This window comes from Hyaena hyaena, unplaced genomic scaffold, assembly GCF_003009895.1.
Source record: "Hyaena hyaena isolate Hyena2069 unplaced genomic scaffold, ASM300989v1 scaffold_153, whole genome shotgun sequence".
NCBI lineage: Eukaryota > Metazoa > Chordata > Mammalia > Carnivora > Hyaenidae > Hyaena > Hyaena hyaena.
Window position 1 is genome coordinate 2061629 of NW_024080785.1, and position 24020 is coordinate 2085648.

Sequence of the window (24020 nt, forward strand, 5' to 3'; positions counted from 1 at the left end):
CTATAAAATATCACTTGGCTAAACAGTGATAGAAATCAAAGGATTACTGTGGGGGGAAAATAGCCTTATTCATCTTTTATTTCTTGCTAGAATATAAGTTAATGAGGAACATAAAGATAATTCCACAGCCGACTTTGAGATGATCTTCAACAGATCAGCAATGTCCCAGTACCCGGAACAAGATATGGGACATCACAGACGCTCAGGAGATATTTGTCTAATAATTCTGTAAGTTGCTGTCATATTTGAGGACTGTTCTTGGTATGCAGCAGGTGGTATGGTATGGTAGGTGATTAATAGAAGCACACTGAATTCAGATTAGTAGAGAGGGTCCCCAAAGGGTTTGTGGCAGTCACCTGGACCACAGAGGCTCAGTTGATATTAGACCAAAAGCAGCTGCAAGAGAAAATGCCAAGGAGCCAAGGCACAATGGAGGTAGTCTGACTTATTTAGGGAAATGCAAAGGGCTATTCTAAACAAAATGCAAGCCGGCCGTGGGAGCTGGTTTAGGGGTATAAGGTTGGAAGAACAGACAGACGCTAGATTGTTTAAAGTCCCCAAGCAATAGTGGGTTTTCACAGTCCTAGGCTTGCATGGGACAGAATGACCATACAGTGATTTTCTTTTTAGTCAGGACCTGGAAATTGCTTTCTCATGCCGCACTTATTCTCATTCACGTTCCCTCAACTGTGTGTGAAGGAGGAATGAAGGGCATTTATCATTGAACCAGACATTTCTGCTTAGGTTTCAGATACAGGCTTTTACATAAATGGCGGTTGATGGCTTTCCATTTGGAATTATCTGAAACAGAATATATTCTCTTTCAGACACAACACTGGAAAAACATTGAAATAAATCAGAAACACAAAAGGTGTTTTAAGGCACCAGTCATTTTTGGGACAAAGGATTGACACTGTCCTTTCATTTAAAGATGTGTCTTGTGGCTCTTTCTTATGTATACATAGGAGATGTCACATATACAATTCTCATTTTCTAATCTATCTATAGAGAAGCCCTTCTAAGAGGAACAAGCCTGTGAATTCAGGGATCTTACGAAGAGCCAGGAGCAGTACCAAGAGAAAAGATGTGAGCGGGTTCATGCAGGAGATGTCTACAGATGATAAGCAACCTCACTTGCTTGTATCATTGCGTGGCAAGCAACTCATCCTTTAAGATGAACTCTGACACGATAACATGTTTGAATCAAAAATATGTGTGATGCAGACATTAATGCAAAAACAGACAACGCTCTATTGAGTAAGGAAATTCAGAGTGAATTGTCTTGTGACAGGGTGGGGGGGTGCTTTCAAATGTTTTGAGCTGTAACCTACAGCACAAGACCTATTTTGTATTGCATCCCAGTATATATGCAGATGAATGTAAAACTGATCTAACAGCACTTACCTTTGCTACTTGTGAGACACTCTAAAAATTATTTTCTTCCATTTTTTAAAACACTATTCAAAATTCACAAAAGTGACTTCATTACCGCTGATGAGTCACTATTTGCAATTACTTCAAGAGAGTAATCCATTTGACTGCCTCCTTCCAGACACATATTTTTCTCTTCTTTCTTGACATAAAATACCTACAACCACATCTCATGAACTATTCCAAGTGAGAAGTCATATGACTCAAGGTCATGACTCACAAGGAATCTTTAAGAACAAAAGAAATTATGTTATTTTCTTAAGCATAAATGCACACAACCATATGGAAACTGGTGCATTAAGAAGAAAGATCCCAAAAAAAGAAAAAGAAAAAAGATCCTAGGGTCCTTTTACCATCTAACCAGCCATGATAACCAACATTCTAAGAGAGAAGCAAAATGGGTCCAAAGACAGAGGACTAGATGAGTTTGAGTTTGTTTTGTTTGTTTGTTTGTTTTTGTTTCCTTATCATTTGTTTCCTGAAAACCCAAACCTCTTGCTCAGTAAGTGCCAAGGGCTGCAATTCTGATTTTTCTTCAAGGCCAGGAACAGCAAAGAAATTTGGAAACCTCCCCACCCCCCCCCCCCCCCCCCCCCCGGCCCTCACATAAAGAGACAAAGAGCTTGATCCTCCTGGTAAAAGTCTAGCAATCAGAGGACTCATCTGCTGATTTCTGATGTCTGACTGACAATAACACATGTGGCCCCGGGGCTGCCCCACCAGCCAGCGGGCAGCCCCCAGCAGAGGGCAAACCCCGGTAGGCTAGATTCCCAATGCCACCGCTATCAGGATGATGGTGACAAACATGCTGAGCTCTTCCTGTATGTCCCACACTGTGGCTAAGGCCTGTCCCACAGCCTTCTGTCATCCCACATGGCATCGCTTAACCTGACTGAGATGTTTTATTGACAACTGTCCAAATTATAACCCCAGAGACAATGAGTTCAACTTTATAACAAAACTGTCCCAGGGCACCTGAGTCGTCCGGTCAGTTGAGTATCCAACTCCTGATTTCATCTCAAGTCCTGATCTCATGGTTGATGAGATCAAGAGATCAAGCCCTGCATCAGGCTCTGTGTTGACAGTGAGGAGCCTGGTTGGGATTCTCTCTCTGCCCCTCCCCTACTCTCTCTTCTCTCTCAAAATAAATAAACATTAAAAAACAACAACTTATCTTATGTCCAGTTCTATATTACATCATTGGCTCCCACCCATGTGACCTCTAATGAGTTTCTCACCCATGCTGATTGATGGACAGCCTTACACAAGAATCTGGATGGAACTGACACTAATTTTGGAGCAGATGGCGCTGGAGGGAGAAAATGTGCAAAGACAGACAAGTAATCTCCATCTAGTGTGAGATGCGCCTCAGTGGAGTCAAGCGCAGCCCTGTGGAAGGGTGCTTTCAGGAAGCAGGGGTCACAGAGTGGGTCCGAGGTGAGGGCATAATGCAATGGGGGATGAGTGGTATATAATGAAGAGCCAGTATGTGTAAAGGTCAATAGAAAACAGGAAGCGCACTGTGTTGCAATTTCTGGAGCATGAGTATGGTCAAAAGAAATTTGGACTTTGAAAGACAACAGGAGCCTACAAGAACCATCTCATTTTAATGAATGAGATTAAAGCAATCTGATTTATGCCTTAGATAAAGCGTAGGCTGCAGGATAGAGCAGGGATGGACTAGAGATGCAAGTGTGGAGGCAGTACCACACTGGTCTAGAGGAGGGTAATGGCGGTGGAAACAGAAGAATCAGGACAAAGACGAAATCTTCAGTAGTCAAAAGGTAGAAACTTTCTGGGGGATGTAGTGTCCAGTATGGTGGACAAGTGTCAACAGTGTTGTACTGTATACTTGAAAGTTGCTAAAAGAGTAGATCATAAAAGTCTTTATCACGATATACAGAAATTAGGAGCTCTGCAAGGTGCTGGATGTTCACTAAACTTATTCTGGTAATCATTTCACAGTATGAACCTATATCACCTTCCCTTCTGAATCATTACGTTTGCACGTCTAAGACTGATACAAAGTTATATGTCAATTCTCAATAAAAAAAAATAAAAAAACACCTTTAGGTGCTTACTGGAGAGGACGAGCATCACTGACTGGCCATGGAGGTGAGGCTGTCACCAAGGATGATTGCAAGTCTCAGGGTGAACAGCTGGGTGAATGGTGACAGTGGGGATCGGGGTGGCAGCAAGTTTAGGAGGGAAGTTGACTAGATTTTTCTTTTTTCTATTACTTTTTTTTTAATAGCAGGAACCAAGTCTTCTGTTACAGGCACTGGTAGGGAGGAAATAAGATGAATATAAGAGAAAATAGGAATATATCTCCTCTCTTTATGGAAAAAAATAAAGAAACCTAGTCAGGATCATGAATATTTATAAATTTAGTCTGATACTTTTCCCTTTTATTTTTGGCCCTAAGTAATATCTATTATTAGAAATATTAAAAGCATAGAGGCGCCTGGGTGGCTCAGTCAGTTAAGCATCTGACTTCAGCTCAGGTCATGATCTCATGGTTCGTGGGTTTGAGCCCTGTGTCAGATTCTGTGCTGACAGCTTGGAGCCTGGATCTTGCTTCAGATTTTGTGTCTCCCTCTCTCTATCTTTCCCCCACTCATGCTCTATCTCTCTCTCAAAAATAAATATAAACGTTAAAAAAATAAAAAAAAGAAAGAAATATTAAAAGTATAGAGAAGTGTAATCTAGGCTGACCTGTCTATGGGGCTAGGCAGGTATAGGTCTGAAGGCATGTGATTGTTTAGAAGCCCGTGAAATGCTTTCATCCTAATCACTTTTAAAATCAGAAGAGAGGGACGCCTGGGTGGCTTAGTCAGTTAAGCGTCCGACTTTCACTTAGGTCATGATCTCGCGGTTCGTGGGTTCGGGCCTCGCGTTGGGCTCTGTGCTGACTGCCAGCTCAGAGCTTGGAGCCTGTTTCAGTTTGTGACTCCCTCTCTCTCTGACCCTCCCCTGCTCACGCTGTCTCTCTCTCTCTCTCTCTCTCCTAGAAATAAATAAAAAACATTAAAAAAAATAAAATCAGAAGAGAAACATAAATAGGATAATAATGAATATACAATAATGAATCCATCCTGGATAATATTCATTGTTCGAATAATAAATTCAAAAATATAAATTTTATACAGTTTTACAGAGGAAGGGGTTCATGAAAGCAAAGTACCTAGTGCTCATGCAAGTCATAATGTGGCTGTGGTATAGATAAATACAGATCACATCTAGCTTTATCTATCTCTGTCATGTCTGTATTTATCAGATATGTGTTTACCTGTCTGAATGTCTCCCTGTATATCATCCTCAAATCTCACTATCTCAGGTTTCTTCCCCAACCCCAAATTTTTTCAGTAGTTCAAAAAATTGTGTTAAATCTTGTCCCTAAATCCACATGCCTGCTCAGTGGGGTGTAGATGCTTCAGCCTTTCTAGGGACAAATTGTAAAGGAATAAAAAGCTTTAAAGTGTCAGACTTTAAAAGTTTTGACACAAAACTTTAACTTCTGAGAATTAATGCAGGTGGAATTATAAAGATGTTCATCACATCTTTAGCTATTTTCACTAATAATGGAAACATCCCTAAATATCCTGTAATAATTATGGTTGATCCATACAATGAAATATTAAAAAGGCATTTAATAATGATATAAGTATATATTTATTGTTGTAGGAAGATAGTCACAATATATTAAATGGAAAGAATAGAATATTAAAAACAATATAATTTAATCTCATTTTATGGAAAAAATAGCATTCTATCTTGGTGGTAAGATAATAGGTGATTATTAGTTTTGCGTCTCCAACAATTTGAAAATATTCCAACAAGGCACATACACTAAATTGAATTACAAAAACATGAAAGCCATATACTGTTTGATTCATGATCTGTTGGTAGGCATTTCACTAAGGAAATTATTATTAAAGATGTGGGCAAAGATGTAGCAGAGATACAGGTTTCCTTCATCATCACTTTCCGCCTCTCTATTGAATCATTCTTATGAGCACATAAACATTCTATAATTTCTATCACCATTTAAAAAAAATCTCACTTGCCTGTAAGTTCTAGCTTCCACCTTAGTTTTCTACTCCACTGTAAAGCAAAACCCCTTTAAATAGCCATCTACACCAGTACCTCTCAAACTACGAAGTGAAGGACCAATTCGTTTTCACTTCTAATCTGTTGATTGGAAATGGACACTCTTGAAAAAGAAAATAAAACCTAATCACTAGGAAAACATTCAAGGGCTTAAACACCATGGCCATGTCAAACTGCTGCAAAGGTTCCAGACGGTGGACTGCACTACCTGAGTGTTCATGGTAGCACGCTGCAGACCATGCCAAGTTTTCCTCTGTGTTCACTGTCCTAATCCCCGCACCATCACTTGGTGTTAACCCATCTAGCCCAGCTCTTTTCCCACCATCCCAGTGAAACTGCTCTTGCTCAGATCACCTCTGACCTCCATGTGGCTAAAATCAACTATCAATCCTCAATGCTCCTTCCACCCCACAATCTGCAGCCTTTCGTATGGCAATCTCTCCACCTTCAGTTGAAAATTCTCTTGATTTTCTTCTAACATCCCTACCATTCCTCTTCTCCCTAACAAGCTACTTTTGGGGGTGTTTCTGGGCTGAATCCTGGAGCCCCTGGACACTCTCATCCAATCTCAGCTGTAAATGACTCTCTGTTGATGATGCCCAATGTTAAATCTCTGTCTCAAAACCCTTCCCTGAACTCTAGACATACATATTCAACTACAAAATCAACATCACCACTTGGATGTCTAAAAGGCATCTCGAAATAAATATAACCAAAACAAGACTGCTGATCTTTTATGTTCTCTATCAATCTCACTGACAAGTCCATGCTTCTAGCTGTCCATCCTTGACTCTTTTTTTTCTTTCCCACCCACATCCAATCTGTCAAGAATATCCTGTTGGCTCTCTCCACCTTTGAAATATATCTGGAACCCAATCGCTTTTCAGTCTACTGTTAACACCATGGTTCCAGCCACTATTACCTCTCAACTTGCTGTAGGAGCGTGTGTTAACTTGCTCTCTCTTTTAGTCTAATGTCCATAGATCATCTAAACGATTCTTTCAAACTGCAAGCTATATAATGTCACCTGTATGCTCAATTCATCACATGGCTTCTCTTTTCACTCAGAGTAAAAGCTAAATTTGTTACAGTGGCGGAAGGTCTCCACTGCCCAACGGTACCTTATCTCCTGCTACTCGCCACCTAGTTCTCTCTGCTCCTGTCACATTGGCCTCCTTCCTCTTCATTTCCCATGCTGGACACTCTTGCCTCAGGGCCTTTCTACTGTTGGTCCCTCTTTGGGGAAAACTCTTCTCCAGATACTATCTTGGCCCACTCCCTCACTACGTTTATATGTTTGTGACCAACACAGTCTTTTCAGTGAGGCAATCCTATGCATCCTCCCTGTTGTGATTTCTCTACATTGTATTTTCCACCATGTAGCACAGACATTTCTTTATTGTCTGTTTTTCTCCAAGTAAAATAAATATATGAGGCTTTTAAAGAAAGAGATGGTGTTCTGTTTTATTTCACTGCTACAGCCCTAGTATGAAGGTGTTAATTAAGTGTATTTACTGAGCAAATGTTCATCCAAGTGTCTTTTATAAAACAAAAATTTGTAAGCAATGTAAATATCTGTTAATAAGAGACCCATACTTTCATAAAATGGGATACTATTGGTATCTATATCCACAATATGGCCACATGCATATGAAATGAAATACTATTTTACTCTTGAAAATTTGGATAAACTACAAGTGAATACATTTACTTAAAAGAAAGAGGTCTGTAGCACATTAAGTGAAAAGAATCAGGTTAAGAATCAGGTTACAAAATGCTGCAGATATCAGCTTATTTTAATACAATCGAATAGGAACATTTGTTAAAGCACAGGCCTTAACGTAAACCCCTAATCCAAAACAAAAAGTTTTTAAATGATCGGAATAGCCAACCCATGAGGACTTAAACTCTGATAACGTTACTGACACAGAGAAGCAGCAAGATTAGTTCTGACCTGGGCAGGTTGGGATGGGAATGAAGTGTGTGCTCTTTAGTCAGATTCTTCTGGGCTCCAGTATAAAGCAATTCCTCAAATCATTACGTAGCCAATAAAAGCCAAAGAGGAATTAGGGCTGTGTTTCTCGGGGTTTAGGTATGACTTGCAGAAATGTTAAACAGCATTTGGATTTAGGCTTCATTCTTCTTCCAAGTCTCAGGATTATTTAAGCTCTCCTGTTCCCAAGTGGAGATGGGACACGCAGCTGCTGCAGCCGACAGCCCCGCCACAGCATGGGGAGGCTAGAGCCACCAAACCCAGCCGAGAAAATCAAGGTGGGAAACGACAGTGTGAAATCAGCTAGGCAGGGAAGAACAAAGTCAGAGGAATGTTTTTTTTTCCTTTTTGCCATTTCCTTTATCTGTTCTGGCAAAATTAAGGCTTAATTCTTCTCAAAGAACTCTTTGCTGGCAATAAAGTTGATATTTCAAAGGAGGAAAGAATTCAGAGTGGGAAAAGCACATTAAACTGAATTTTACACTCAAAGAGTGCGAGCAGTCATATCTGCACGGCAGATGACAAATCCTCTGTCCATACTGCAAGGCTGCCTTGTCACTAGGAACCCCTCATAACAAGGTCTCTGGGCATTTAACTCTCTTGCATGGAATCCAGTACCACCACGTCACTCCAGAACTGATGATGGCAAAGTTTCAGTCAACTCATTTAGTGGTTATGGTCACTATACTGGGTACATAAAAAGGTCTTTGCTTAACACATTAGCTTTGGAGCTGGTAGCCACCAGGGAAATAACTGTTTTATGCCAGAGGAAACGAAGAAGAGGCTTGTCTAGAGCTGGTCAGTAAGGGGGCCAGAACTAGAATCTGTGACTTCTAAAGCCCAGCTTAGAGCACTTACTACCCCATAAAGACATGCACTTAACCACAATCCAAATTACTATAAAAGAGCTCAACAGAGATTCCCAAACATAGGAGAGTCCAGCCAGCTGCCTAGGAATGAACTGGAGGGTTTATTAAATAGACTGATTTCTGGATTCCATGGCATGATTTTATATTTCCCAGAAGCTCCCTAAAATGAATCTGATGCATGGCCAAGTTCAGAAATCACTGGCCTACTTTATACAAGGCAGAACAGCAAAGAAACCAGCAGATTTCTTTAAAAAAAAATGCAAGTCATTCTCCTTACTCTATGAAAAAACAACATGAAATATGCAATTATAAAGCTCAAAATAGCTTCTTCAGAAAAAAAAAATGATTCACACTTCTAAAGATGCTCAGGCCACAGCTGCAATCTGTTCTCGAGGCCAAACCCTTGGAAAGCCAAATTAAGGGAAGCCACATTGGGCTTGATTGCTAGGATCCAAAGCTGTGTCCTGCTGCCTAGAGGCAGGGGAATGACCACACTCCAGAGAAGCACGCAGGCAGCTGGCATTGACCTCCAAGGAGCTGACCGCCTACTTCCTAGCCCACAGCAGCCATCCAAGGAAATCCCGCTCCCTTCGGGTTCTAGCTGCTGGGTGCACCTGCCTGGGCAACATCTTCATAAGAACAGTCCTCATTCTCTGCGTCTACATTCTGGACTGGTTAAAACCTGCCCCATTCCCCACATCCAGGGGCTGGGTAGGAAAGAAGCAGCAACCAAGAGCTGTCTGGAGGCAGTTGGGAATACAATAAATTAGGAAGTCACACAGCTGTGTGTTCCAAAACACGAGATTGAAAATAGATCATTTTTTCCTCTTTGGGGAACATACTGTAGTGTTGATATTTTCTAATTCAAATTTGGATTCAGTAGGCCTTCTCGCTAAATTCTCCTGAGGAAGAGAAGGGGGAGGAATGAGGAGGCACCCTTTTGTAGAACTCATTCTTACTTTATTTAAAAAAAAAGGGGGGGATGGTGTTTGAGAGGTTTCAGGGTAAAACAGAAAGTTCATAAAAAATTTAGTGATGTCTGAAACATATTTTTGAACTGACCCTAAAGCAAACAGAAAGCGACTCCATTCATGAAATAAAGACGTTTTAACTGCAGACTCTTTGTAAAAACCCTGCACTGCAGGGGGAGATTGGAGATGAATTCACTCTCAGTCTGGTGGTCATGGAGCTTCCGGTCTGTGAGGAAGACATCTTAGAAACATGAAAGCGGTGGTTTGCAGCACTGTGCAAGAGTTCAGAGTAAAGAGAACAACAAAATCCCACAAACCAGAACCGTATCTAATGCCTATGTCGCCTCAGTCTACGTAACCTCTCCCAGAGTCCCAGGCATCTCGTTTGTAAATAGAGATGTTGAAAGGATTAAGAGTATTGCCCTCAGTATTGCCTCCTGTGTAAAAAGCATCTAATAAATAAATGGCAGTGGTCATTTTCATTTTTAAGCAGAAATTCTTTCTACTTATCTTTAAATCAGCCAAGTGGTTTTGTTTTGTTTTGAAGAGAAAGAGAGACAATTTTAATTAAGCAGGGTCCATGCTGTGGGGCTTAATCCCACGACCCTGAGATCCCAAGACCCTGAGATCACAACCTGGGACAAAATTAAGAGTCAGACACTCAGCTGACTGAGCCACCTAGGTGTCCCTAAATCATCCCTGAAGTTCAAGTGCTCAGGGCTGAGAGACTCCATTGGCATCTACCTTCTAATCTACTGCAACAGCCAGGAAAATCTCTCCATCCAAAGGCCTGGGGTTAAGGATGAGAGGCTATAAAAGGCATCTCAACCTTTCTGTTCTCTGCTACTCTCTCAACCTCTGGGGACTCCCTTGTGGGAAACACCTCTGCCGGAAGTGAGTTAAAGACTGAAGCTGTGAGCATTGCTTCTTGGTTTTGTGTGTATTTGTGTTTGATTTACTATTGTATGTTTTGATCTTAAAAACCTCACAGAATAGCAATTCACCATTATGTTGGTTCAGTCTCACATCCTGATTGCTGTTATTTTAATTCCTTTCTCTTTGGGGTCGACTTGACTTTACTTTACCATCTGTTGGCATCTTTCTGCATTCTGCTTACACTTTCTCATTTTGTGCTTATTACTTACTTTTCTACTTTTATAGCATGCCGGGACCTTTCAGGACCCTTCAGCTCATAGCCTGGTACATCTCCATCTTATAAGTGCTGAGGAGGCTGATTCAATTATTGCTTTGGAAAAAGAAGAGCCTGTGGGTCCAAATCCAGGGTGGAGAACTAGCAAGAGATGGCTTTACACTATACATTTTTGAAGTGAGGATAGTAACTTTAATAGTAGATTGATTTCACAGATGAGGAGTGAAGGTGCTGCTCATGCTAATGGCATATTTCATCTACTAGGATCCTGTTACTCTTTTCTTTCTTTCTTTCTTCCTTTCTTCCTTTCTTTCTTTCTTTCTTTCTTTCTTCCTTTCTTTCTTTCTTTCTTTCTTTCTTTCTTTCTTTCTTTCTTTCTTTCTTTCTTTCTTTCTTTCTTTCTTTCTTTCTTTCTCTTTTTTTCTTCCTTCCTTCCTCCCTCCCTCCCTCCCTCCCTTCCCTTTCCTTCCTTCCTTCCTCCCTCCCTCCCTCCCTTCCTCCCTTCCTCCCTTTCTCCCTTCCTTCCCTTCCCTTTCCTTTCCTTCCTTCCTTCCTTCCTTCCTTCCTTCCTTCCTTCCTTCCTTCCTTCCTTCCTTCTCTCCCTGTCTTTCTTTCTTTCTTTTTTCTTTTAATATTTCAACTTACATAAGAAGCTGCATGCCCTGAAATCCATAGTTCCTCAGGCATATAAGCACTGGTTTTAGGTGAGCCACACCCATAGTGCTGTAGAAGAAGAGAAGGACAGGTGGGCATAAATACCATTAACACATGCCCCCCATGACCTGCACCGGGGAGCTGGCAGCCAGCAGCAAGCCTCTCAGATCTCTGGCAGTGAGCGATCTAAGCCAGGCTCCCCACACTACTTCCGTGATGGTGTCTCATCCAGCAGCATCCAGAACCTTCCTCCTTACAGCCCTCTTGGGAAGTGTCTCACTACACAGGGCTCCCAGCACCTTTTGCTCCAACAGACAACAGGTCAGAGCTGAATCCAATTGAAATTCATTTTTGTTTATTTACTTTTCTTTAAATTATGTTTAAAATTTTTTTCTGTCATAAAAAAATTTCATATTTCAATAACAATATGTGTGTACATGTGTGTGTTTGTATGCAGGAGGGAGAAATGATAAAGCAAATATGGAAAATATTAACCCAAGAGGTAAACCTGGGTTAAAGGTATATACAAATGAGTTCTCTGGACACGCTTGCAAAAAATGTTGTAAAAAAGGAAATATATTAAAATTTTTTTTAACGTTTATTTTTGAGAGGGATAGAGAAAGAGCGTGAGTCGGGGGAGGGCCAGAGAGAGATGGAGACAAAAGCAGGCTCTAGGCTCTGAGATGTCAGCACAGAGCCTGATGCAGGGCTCGAACTCATGAGCTGGAAGATCATGACCTGAGCTGAAGTAGGATGCTCAACCAACTGAGCCACCCAGGCACCCCAAAATAAAAAATATTTTTATGTCCATTCACTTACTGCTGTCCTTCTCAGTCCTTCCTTACCAATTTTCACTCCTTATTCTTCCAAATGAACCCTACAGTCATTTTGTGGAGTTCCCATCCAGTTTTCATTAGTACTTTGGAATGATATGTGAGCCTACACAGATTTGGAGGAGCTCACATCTTTATCACAATATTACTGTTTTCCTACCAGGAATAAAACCTTTGCTTATTCATTTATTTACAACTTCTATATCTTAGTGAAGCCTTATAGTTTTCTTCACACAAGTCCAAGATTTTTCCATTAGTGTTATTCTGAAGCAGTCTACATTTGTATTGCCACTACCCTTTTATCCATTTTATGATTAACTAATTACTGCTGACATATGGAACTGCTACCAATTTTTATTACACACTATAAGGTAGTGGGTAGTGAGTATAGTACCCACTATAAAGAAGTACAAGGTAAGTGTAGCTACTCTCCTGAATGACCATCAATTTTTGTTACTCATTATGTAGCTACATTAATTCTAACAGCTCGTTCTTTGCTTCTTCTAGATAGTTTTATTATCTATAATGTAAAATATTTTGTTTCTATCAATGAAATATACCTCTATTTGTGTCTTCCAGATCAAGGGGAAATAATACTGGTGAATATTAGCACTCCACAACTCCCTACTTTTAGTTCCAGTTTTTAATGGGAAAGCTGTTTTGTTTTCACCATTTTAAATATATGTTGGCTTGCTGATTTATAGTAGCTTTAAAAAAATAATGTTAAGAATGTGTCTCTTCCAGGGGCGCCTGGGTGGCTTAGTCGGTTAAATGTCCGACTTTCGCTTAGGTCATGATCTCGCGGTTCGTGGGTTCGAGCCCCGCGTCGGGCTCTGTGCTGACTGCCAGCTCAGAGCCTGGAGCCTGTTTCGGAGTCTGTGTGTGTCTCTCTCTCTGACCCTCCCCTGCTCACGCTGTCTCTCTCTCTCTCTCCTAGAAATAAATAAAAATATTTAAAAAAAAGAATGTGTCTATTCCATCATCAACAAATGATATTAAATGTTATCAAATACTCTTTTAGCCTTAACTGAAATTAGCATTTGGTTTACCCATTGAGCTTCTTCATGTGAGATGTGTACTCATCTATTTCTTTCCCTTTTTTTTTTTAATGTTTATTTATTCTGGAGAGAGTGAGAGAGAAAGAGAGAGAGAGCATGAGTGCATGTGCACGAATGGGGGAAGAGCAGAGAGAGAGGGAGACACAGATTCCAAAGCAGCATCCAGGCTATGAGCTGACAGTTCAGAGCCAGACACAGGGCTTGAATTCACAAACTGTGAGATCATGACCTGAGTCGAAGTCAGACACGTAATCGACTGAGCCACCCTGGCATCCCTCATCTGTTTTCTATTACTGAGCTCCTCCCGCTACCCTGGGACAAATTTTTGAGGCAAATTCAGTCTACCACTAGTAAATACCAAAGCCTTTATAACATGCTCTTTGCAAACATTCATAATCCATTTTAATTGTAATTTTTACTTGCCTTTGTTTTCACCACTTATTTATTTTTAAATTGCCTTTATACTTCACCATAAACTACCTCAATTTTTAGGAATTAAAAAAACCAAAGAATTAGCAGGAAGGAGTATTACAAAAGAGACACAAATAAAGTGCTACAGGAGTTCCCAGTAGGATGTGATGCCCTCCCCAGCGGAGAGTCAGAGGAGGAATCAGAACAGTAACTCAACCCTGATGTTGCACTTGAACCTGGTGGACAAGTATTTCTCTAAGGCGGGAGGGAAGACAGTGGGCATCTGTGTTCTTTCAACATGTCCGTGTCTGTCTCTGTTCATTATGAGGTTGGGCGAGCATACCGGGCTCACCTCTCAATCTATAACCTAAGAGACAACAGAATGGATGCTGACTGTTTCCAGCTACATATCTTCTCAGAAATAATTCAAAAAGGAGCAAGCCACAAAAATGCCTATGATAAATAAAAATCATTTTCATCCCTTTATAATTGGATGTGCTTGAGATATTCTTTCAAACTGCCGAGTTTAATTTCGCTCATCATTTCCGACTGAGATAAGGATTACCTTGTGATTTTAGAAGTATCCACGAGTACTGCCTCCTCAAACACAAAACACTAGCAAGTCACCCCAGAACTTCCGATTCTTAAGGCAGTCACTAAATGCAGAGTTGACTTGGCTACAGGTTAAGATACACATCCATGTCTCTGATTCTGTGCATATTTCTATTGTTGTCTCCTTCACAAATAGGGCATTTCACAGTTAGCAAAACACTTTAACCTGTATTTCTTCACCTAATTCTGAGATGAGAATGATGATGATGGTAGTGGTGGTGGTGATGATAACGATGATGATGAGACGTTCCCCAGATTACTCCCATTACAAATGGGAGACAACGGACCAAGATGGCCAACCATCTTGACAAAACCCCTTACTTATCTCAGCTGTGTCGATTGCCATGTGCTTCTGATTGTGAACACAAGAGTATTACATTAAATCCTCCTGTCTTTGATAACGCTATTACAAATCCTGAGATTGGTTTTGTAATTATTGTAAACAACTACTCTCGACTGACTTTTATACTCCCTCGTTTGACATTTTAAATTTGGGCCAAAAGTAGATATAACTTTCTAAATACAGGCTCAGGCCTTGAACATTTATTTTATTTATTTTTGCATGTTTTTATGTTAAACTGAAGGTAGATGCATCATATGAAAGTAGCAGTAGAAAAGTGAAGATTCAAGACAGAGTCAAGATCTGAGAGGCTTCAACTTTCCAGGGAGCTTAGGTAGAAGCTAGTGATAAAAAGGACAAAGGAAGGCCCTTAAGAGGTTTAATTGTTAAAAACTACTTTTCTTGAGTTTTCTTGAGCCAGAATGTTCTGACTAAGAATGAAAGTGATGGATAGTACTTCTCAAAGTACGAAAACACCAATGTCCCACACTTAAGTGTCTATTCTAATTGCTGCTGTACTCCAAAGAGTCCTTCAGATTGCTCATCTGTGTTATTTTTACTTGCTGAAGCAGAGGTGTCTGGGTGATGAATTATACAAGGTGCTTCACTCAGCACCACTGGTTTGTTATAATAAATATTACCACTGAAAGACAAAGTAAGGAGATGCTGAATATTTCCATAGCATGTGATACAGATTTCATTCTTGTTTTTTCAAAATAGAGAAATAGTTATTAAATTTTAATCTAATTATATGGGGTCACATAGGTGAAAATGGCAAAAGTGTTTCAGGGAAATATGAAAACTTTAATCACAAATATGTGTGTCCATTCTGCCCTTCAAAATACACCTGAGAATAACCCACATACAAAAGCATAATTGAGGAGGCGAAAAATATACATTTGCTGAAAGGAAAGTAAGATGGTGGAGCCCTAGCATCTTAGTGATGAAAAATGAAATACATTATAATCAAACCTCAATTACCATTTTCACACAACCTTTGATATTGCTACATTAAAAAAAAATACTAATGCATTCCCCAATTCCCAGTAAAGGCAAAATGACAGAGGGCTGTAATCTGACTTCAATTTGTTATAGTTTTCTGCAGCAGTAAGGAAAATGCAGAGGAGAGTTTTGAAAGTAAAGGGACAGAATTAAGGGTTACAAGTAGCTATTTTCCTTATCTGAAGAGAACCCCAAGTTTCTTTAGCTACCTATCATCCTGTGGTCATATACTCAAGGAAGGCTGGCTTCTAGACCCAGTCTAAGGAGCAGCTAATGGTCGGTCCTATTCCCCTTATCAGTGACTCAGATAGGCACAGGCTCAGGCCACGGTGTCAGCTGATGAGACATGAGAGTTTGCTGAAGAACTTTTGGAAACATTTCCACACATCTAAAAGAGACTCGCTAGAAGAGACGGCCTCTTGTTCCCCCTGGACCGTGTGATGGTGGCTGTCATTTTGCAACCTGCCTAAAGACACATTTTGTATATCAACGATGGAAGAAGCAAAAGGTAGAAAGAATCTGGGTCCTTGATGACATTACTGAACAGTTAAATTAGCCATCTCTAGGACTTACTCAACTCTGCAATTATGATACTCGATACAGGTTCTTCTGACACGGGCCATTTTGAGTTGGGATTTCTATTACTTGCAGCTGAAAAGCCTCCTCACTGCTATACTAGCTGGGTGGAGTAACCTTGTCCCTGGTCCTGGTCCTCTACACAAGTTCTTGTCACAGCCAGAAGACAATCTACTTCTAGAATTTGATGCCCAGGACTAGGACATTTTTTCTTATTAAAAATCCTTCTATCGGTTCTCACTGTCTACATGGTAAAGTCCAAGCTCCTCTGCATGGCAAATCTTCATGATCTAACTCTTGCTTTTTCCATCAGCATCTCCTCTGTTTGCTTGCTCCCTCAAGCCCTCTGCTTTAGCCATACAGAACTAGAATTCTCTGAACCTCCAAGTCTTTTCACCTCCATTTCACTGCCTGGAATTTTTAACAGCTGCTGCCCACCACACCTGTGCTCCCCTGGGTACTCTCATCTCTGTGATTTCACATACTCAAGTATCTCCTTTTCTGTGTCACACCTCCCAAGATTCTGCCTTCCTTAGCCTGTCTAGCTTCCTATGAGCAGAAAGAACTGACCGCTGCCTCCTAGTGACATTAAATGTAATGTTCTAAATGACAATGTGTTTTCTAATTATTTGTTTATGTGAAGGACTCCCCAGTCAGCATGGAGGCTGCTTCAGGATGGAGTGTGTGTTTTACATCCATGTCATCAGGGATTAGATCCTGCATAGAGGAAAAGCCCTGAATGAATGAATGAATGGGAGATGAAAAAAATGCCCTAGCACTACTTGATATTGGAATATAACTAGATCAGATGCTATATATCCAAAAGATAAGTAAATACCTACTGTGTCAGAAATCAAGGTTTCCATGAACCCCCAACAATTATTATTTTAGGGACAATACTACAATAACACAACAACAGTTATCATTTTTTAGCCCTAGTTAAGAGCTAAGTATCTGCCTAAAACTTCACATTTATCGCAAATACCTTTGTATTTGTCTGTGAGATGTCTCCCTTCTTCTGTTAGCACACCACCTCCCACTTCCCCACACCCTTACCCATGGCACACACACAAATACAACTCTTCTTCTCAAGGCTTGCTCTCCACTCTAATTCAATCCTGCCCTTCTAACTGGAACTGCCAATTATACAACCCAGCCCATGGGGATCTGTGACCACATCCGGGCCCTTAGGAATTCTTCTTTGTGATTTTTAAGATTGTAACTAAGGGGAAACAATTGCGTTGCTCTCAAAAGTGCCTCATGAACCAAGCAGGTTACAGAGAATAATTTTAGACAGACTATAAAGAGTGAAGAAACAAGAGTCATTGTTCCAGATTCTGGTTCCAGCTATTACTTAAATCAGAGCATTCGCCTTCTGTCGCTTAACCTGCTGTCTACGTATGGAAAGTGAGATTCTATCACTTGCAAAAAATTCATCTATCTTCCAACTAAAGCACCACCCATTATTTTACTTAATCCTCCCAACAGCTAACTGTGTGCAGCAGGTATTGCTTTATTTTTGGAGATAAAAAGTTTTTGAGATTTTAGAGATTTTTATTTTATAGCTTTTATTTTAGAGATAAGGAATCAGGAGCTCAGAACAGAGGAAGAAACATGCCCACAGTGTCCAATTAGTAGCTGAGCTGTGATTCAAAGACGGGTCATCCAGATGCCAAAATGCAACCATTCTACTTTTCTGCTTCTTTCTATACTATTCTTTGGGCTTCCTGAGCACTGATTTGAGCCCAGTGATCCCAGACAGTATTCAGTAAGTCTAAGTCTTCTCTTCATTCATAAACATAGATGCTATTGATCTTGATTAACTCCTGGGGGCATTACAGGGCTTCGATTAAATAGCCTTAATAAAGTGCTTTAAGCATATGCATTATCAGATATTGTTTTTTATACCACACTATTAAACATTCACCTCTTGCAACGTAAATAATTGAGAATCAGAAAATAGTGCTTTTTTAAAAAGCAGTCTTAACAAAACTGCATAAATACTTGATATCACTAATTTAATTGAATAGTAGTATGTTTGCTTTGGACACCAAAACATAACCAATATTTCAGAAGTGGATTTCCTCGAAGACTGTAAGCTAAATCAAAACACAAAGCATTTGCAGAAAACTGAATCTTTCTACTTTTGTATATTTCTTTCTTCTCAGTTAGATTTTTAATTGGTATTTCTTTGATCTCTGCACTTGCTTATAGATCTAGTGCAACCATGATCTTCCAGATCAATTATTAACACAAATATGAGAAGAACCATGAACTTAGAAACAGAGAAAAGCAGACACATATGATGCCAGATGGATTTGTATGTGAAACTAATTTTCCTCAGAAGAAAAACAGATATTTCCCTCACCATCAGGGTGCACTCAGATTTGTTTTCCATATTAGCAACTTATTTACTATGGCAATGGGCAAAAGGCAATCCATTAAAAAGCAATTTTCCTCTTACCAAAGGGTGTTTCATCATTTGATGTCTAGCACTCAATCAGAATGTAGCAATCTTTAATATTTTATGAGCAGAAAACATCTTATTTGGGCACGTTGACTTCAGAAATGTGAAGTCCTCCGTAAGCTTTGCAAAATGTCCAGAATGACCTTTGCAGGGCAAGCAATAGGCCAACCTAAAAATTCAAACTATCAGAACACTGGAAAAAATTATACTTTAGAATAAACAATGGCCATTTAAAATAAATATGCAATCATTTGTAACTAAGAATAGAAGAGACCAATCCCAAAACATTCTTACAATTTCTCAAGTGTAAGCTTCTGGAGTGCAGGAACCATAAGTGGTTCACCTTTGTATCTGCAGCGTCCATCACAGTCCCTGGCACATTGTAAGTAGTCAATAGATTTGTATTAAAAAGATGAATAAATTCATCTGTCATCTTGGATGAAGGGAGCTTGCCATTGGTATATACCAGATCCCAGGTGACCAACTCAAGCTCGCGGTAGAGATGGGCCAAACCAGGTACTAAACAAGCCATGGCAGAAGGTTGGAACCTTCTCTGCAGCAGAAGGTGGGAAATGGAATAATGTACAGTACAAGAGCAATAGCTGGGGCACTCCCCAGGGGTCCTCAAGGTATCTACCTTCATCCCCACTCTTTATCTCAGTCCCTAGGAATGGGGTTCTGTCCTAATTCCTGGCTTGACAGCAGGTCCTCAAAAGTTGGGGAGGGCTGCTCTGCACCAGCCAGAGGTCAGTCCCTATTCTGTGCCCCTATGGCTAGCCCCACCTCCGCCACAAAGCACAGAGCTGACACTCACTGAGCCGCACCATATGCTCAGACTGGTGCCACCACGTCCTTCCACTCCCCGCCACCCACCAAATAGGGTCTCATTGACATGGATGAGAGTCTGAATCAGATCCATGTTTGCCCACACATGGCCTAGAACTTGGCCATCTTTTCCAAGTTAGTCTCCCTAGGCTGAATATGATCTGTTCCCAGTGTACTTATCTGTGTCCAGGCCAAAATGAACACTACTACTCAAATCATCACCCCAAATACTACCAGTCTACTTCTGGGGGAAATGTGGAGGTGTAAGAGCATGGTGAGGTTTGGGGGGATATTACCCAAGGCCATGAGGATCCTAAGTGGCAGAGATAGAACCCAGCTCCCCTTACCCCCAGCATCTCCCCCCCTCTGCTCCTCTGTATCTCTGTTCTGTGTCAACTTTTAGCATGATAGAGACATATCAGTTGGGCAAAGGAGAAGAGCAGAGGCTGGATATAGGAGTGAAGCACAGAAGAATACACTCTATATACTTTCTGCTGCCATCAAGATGAGAACTGGCCAAAGCAAGCCACAGGGAAGGAGGTAATGTGGGGTGATAACCTAGACACAACATGCACAAGCCAGACAGAACACGACTGTTGTTCAGTTTCTAAAAATCTTAACGGGTCTTGCAATGCTTCTTAGCAAGTGACTTCCTGCAGTGCCACCGCCTCTCCCAGTTGAGATAAACATGAAACAGTCACCATTATGAGGCTGAGGAATTCAGTAGGATTTGCTTGACTCAGGACTTGACTCCTTCAGCTGAATAAACAGTAAGCGAGGCAGCAAACTTAAATCTCAACAAGTTAGTCTGATGAAGAGTAGGAAGGATAACACGAGTCAAGGATCCAGGTAAACAGGGGCTCATGGGTGGCTCAGTTGGTTAAGCATCTGACTCTTGGTTTTGGCTTAGGTCATGATCTCACGGTTTGTGAGCTCTGAGCTTCAGCACAGAACCTGATTGGGATTCTCTCGCCCTCTCTCTCTGTCCCTCTCCCCCTCTGAAAATAAATAAATAAACATTAAAACAAAAAAAGGATCCTGGTAAACTGAAGTGTTAACCTTGGTGATCAGTGAACCTGAGCAGACTGACACAGAAATCTCTCGGTCAGGCTACTGCTATTCTAATGCACAGATGACCTAGTTTGGACTGGTAAGTAAAGAACTTCCACGGCAGTTTCATGTTGATCTCAGCCTCTTTCCCCCATCTACCCACACAGAAGGATGATAATGTTTGCTCTGCTTGGTCAAATAGACTTAAATTGGGGCGCCTGGGTGGCTCAGTCGGTTAACTGTCTGACTTCGGCTCAGGTCACGATCTCGCGGTTCATGGGTTCGAGCCCCACATCGGGCTCTGTGCTGACAGCTAGCTCATAGCCTGGAGCCTGTTTCAGATTCTGTGTCTCCCTCTCTCTCTGACCCTCCCCTGCTCACACGGTCTCTCTCTCTTTCTCTCTCTCTCAGAAGTAAATAAAACATTAAAAAAATATTTCAAAAACAAATAGACTTAAATTCCTTGTTTTTCCTCCCTAAGCTCTCAATTTTCTAGTTTACCTGAATAGTACCTGTAGTCGGTTTTTACAATGTAAATAAAGCATAACCTCCTTTCCAATTTAATCATCAGATTCCTTTCCATTAATCATTCCAGACCATTATTTTAAACTCTCAAGCAGGTACCTGAATATTTATGCTTTCACAACAATACCAAACACCCAACATTCCTCGGATAAAAACAGTCTTCTCTGGAGCCCATGTTATTAAGCCTACAAGGGAAGATTTATATGCGTGTCAGCTCTAGAGATATTGGAGGGAACGGAACGCAGCCACTTTAAGGAGGCTCAATGTTGACAATGACTGCTAGCGAGGTTAAATCAGACTCATCTTAACAGGTTCAGCCCGAATTACACCAGTGAGCAAAAGGCAGAAAAATTATCATACCTGCTTTTTCTTGGTGTCCTCTCCTACATTTTGTAAAATAAGTAAGAAAAAGTGATGAGCAGATCTCTGACCACATTTATCATGATCAGCTACCTGTTTTCTTCTATAATTCCTTCTTTCTTAGAGAAAGTATTTTAAACAAGTGAGATCTTGGAGGCAAGAGGATTTTATTATTCAATTTTTTCAAACATTGTTTCAAAATTGTTTCAAAAGAAAGAAAAGAAAATGATCTACTGGTAGGTTAAAAATTGGAATTTTAAAAAAGAAATCCATTGATCTTTTTCCTTAACAGATTACTAAATGCAGGACTGTTTTCATAGGTCCTCATTTAGTAATATTTGGAATTCGGTCATCATACCTGCAAATTTTTCCATTCTTGTAGATTTCAATAACGTGTACTCCCAGGACAGACACGCAGAAGTACATAACACTGGAAGCCTGAGCCAAATCATTATGGGTGTGTGGGGATGCCCATGCACAGCTGGCAGCACCTTAGGAACTCTGCGTAGGTCCGGGCGCCACCCTGGAAGGGGGGTCCGTGCCAAGCATCACGCCCATGTGGGAAACAAGTGTTACTTACGCAGCTCACCCACTTTCAAGATCTCACACAGCATCTTGGTCAGCTCTATGCTGCTGCGGCCAAAGGGACATTCGTGCTTATCCTCCCGGCTACTGTTCTCAAGCACAATCTGCAAGCGAAAAGAGAACAGGTCAGAAAGGCAAGTCAGTGTATGGAAAGTGTCAAAGAAATTGGCTCTAGGATGGGACACCTGGGTGGCTCAGTTGGGTAAGCATCTGACTTCAGCTCAGGTTCATGAGTTCGAGCCCCATGTCAGGCTGTGTGCTGACAGCTCAGAGCCTGGAGCCTGCTTCAGATTCTGTGTCTCCCTCGCTCTCTCTGCCCCTCCCCTGCTTGCACTCTCTGTCTCTCTTGCTCTCAAAAATAAAAAATACACATTAAAAAAAAAAAACTTAAAAAACAATGTTGGCTCTGGGGTAACAGAAACAGATCCACCCCAGGTTCCCTAACAGAGGCTTGGGGATAAAACACAATTGTACTTAAGCATATAGTCAGTATATAGCGCCTAAAACTCTCATGGTTTTCAGATCTTCTAAAACTTTACAACCTGTCAGAAGAGATTTTGCTCATTGGTTTCCACTTAAAACAGAAGTGTGTATGGATGGCGAGGCTTTCACAACAGGACAATAAAGACCTTTTACTGAAGCGATGAGTCCATGCTCTCTCCCTGCAGTCATATCTTCCCTTTCCTGGTGAAGAGCAACTCTTCTGGGCCTTCAACTCCTACATTTTTTTTTTAAGTTTATTTATTTATTTTGAGAGAGAGAAAAAAAAGAACAGTTGGGGAGGCATAGAGAGAGGGGAACAGAGGATCCAAAGTGGGTTCTGTGTTGACAGCAGAGAGCCTGACACAGGACTTAAACCCACAAGCCATGAGATCATGTCATGACCTGAGTCAAAGTCTAACACTTTTTTTTTTTTACAAACAGTTTATTGCCAAGTTGGTTTCCATATACCACCCAGTGCTCATCCCTGTAAGTGTCCTCCTCAAAGTCTAACACTTAACCAACAGAACCACTCAGGCAGCCCTCAACTCCTACATTTTAATACCATATCTGCCCACAGAGGTTTCCATGTTTTTACAGGATTTCTTCCCCCACATTAGTTGACTGGAACATGCCTAAGGGACATGTGACACAAACAGAACCAACCAGGGCTCATCCCTGAGACATCATATAAAAGGGGAAAAAAATGGCCCAGTTGTCCTGACAGTCCCCAATGCGTGTGAGCACAGGAGCTACCTGAATGCAAACCTGCAATTAAAAAAAGAAAAAAAGGAAAAAAAAAAAAACTTTTTGTGGGGGCGGGGGCACCTGTACAGCTCAGTTGGTTAAGCATCCAACTTTGGCTCAGGTTATGATCTCAAAATTTGTGGGTTCAAATCCTGCATTAGGCTCTCTGCTGACAGCTCTGAGCCTGGAGCCTGCTTCTGATTCTGTGTCTCCCTCTCTCTCTGCCTTTCTCTCCTGCTTCTGAAAAAATGAATAAGTGTTAAAATAAAATTTTTTTAAAGAAAAGCAAGCCCAAATGCAAAGGAAAGCAGAAAGGAGAGGTCACAGGAGAGCCCCGGGAACTTTTGCTCCTGCAGAAAAGCTGATTCCCTGTCCTTACAGTTAATTTGCTCAAACCTTCCTCTGAAAACTCTTTGGTAGGTCTAATAATTCTCCTCTATCCTTAAGATAGTTTGAGATGTTCCTACCATAATTAAGGGAGTCACTGTATACAGGAATTGGACAAAAGTAAAACAAATCAAGAAAACTCTATTTTAAAGTTACTAAACTTCAGGGCCCCTGGGTGGCTCAGTCGGTTAAGCATCCGACTTTGGCTCAGGTCATGATCTCACAGTCCATGGGTTTAAGCCCTGCACTGGGCTCTGTGCTGACAGCTGGGAGCCTGGAGCCTCTCTCTCTCTGCCCCTCCCCCATTCACTCTCTGTCTCTGTCTCTCAAAATAAAATAAAGACATAAAAAAATTAAAACAAAGTTACTAAACTTCAAATTCATATGTCAACAACAGGAACAACCAGCTTATCTGTCTCTGGAGCCATCTTGGATATAGTTGCCTGGCACCTCCTCCAGAGCTACACTACATGCTGAGTAGGTGGGTGTCTCCCAGTCTACACCAATGCCGTGCACCGACCTCTGTTGTTTTGCCCCTTAGACTCTGAACTCTTCAGTGGCACACATAGTGTTTTATTCATCCA

The 24020-nt window shown here is 41.0% G+C and overlaps 1 protein-coding gene across 5 annotated transcripts in view; it reads right to left on the bottom strand.

The window, feature by feature from the left end:
- Nucleotides 1-24020, bottom strand: part of ELMO1 (engulfment and cell motility 1) — a 530720-nt gene that overhangs the window by 221775 nt on the left and 284925 nt on the right. For all 5 annotated transcript variants that reach the window (XM_039239137.1, XM_039239135.1, XM_039239134.1 and 2 more), the window contains one exon: nt 21818-21926. In XM_039239137.1, the coding sequence (XP_039095068.1) occupies nt 21818-21926 (109 nt within the window). The remainder of the gene's footprint in view (nt 1-21817; nt 21927-24020) is intronic.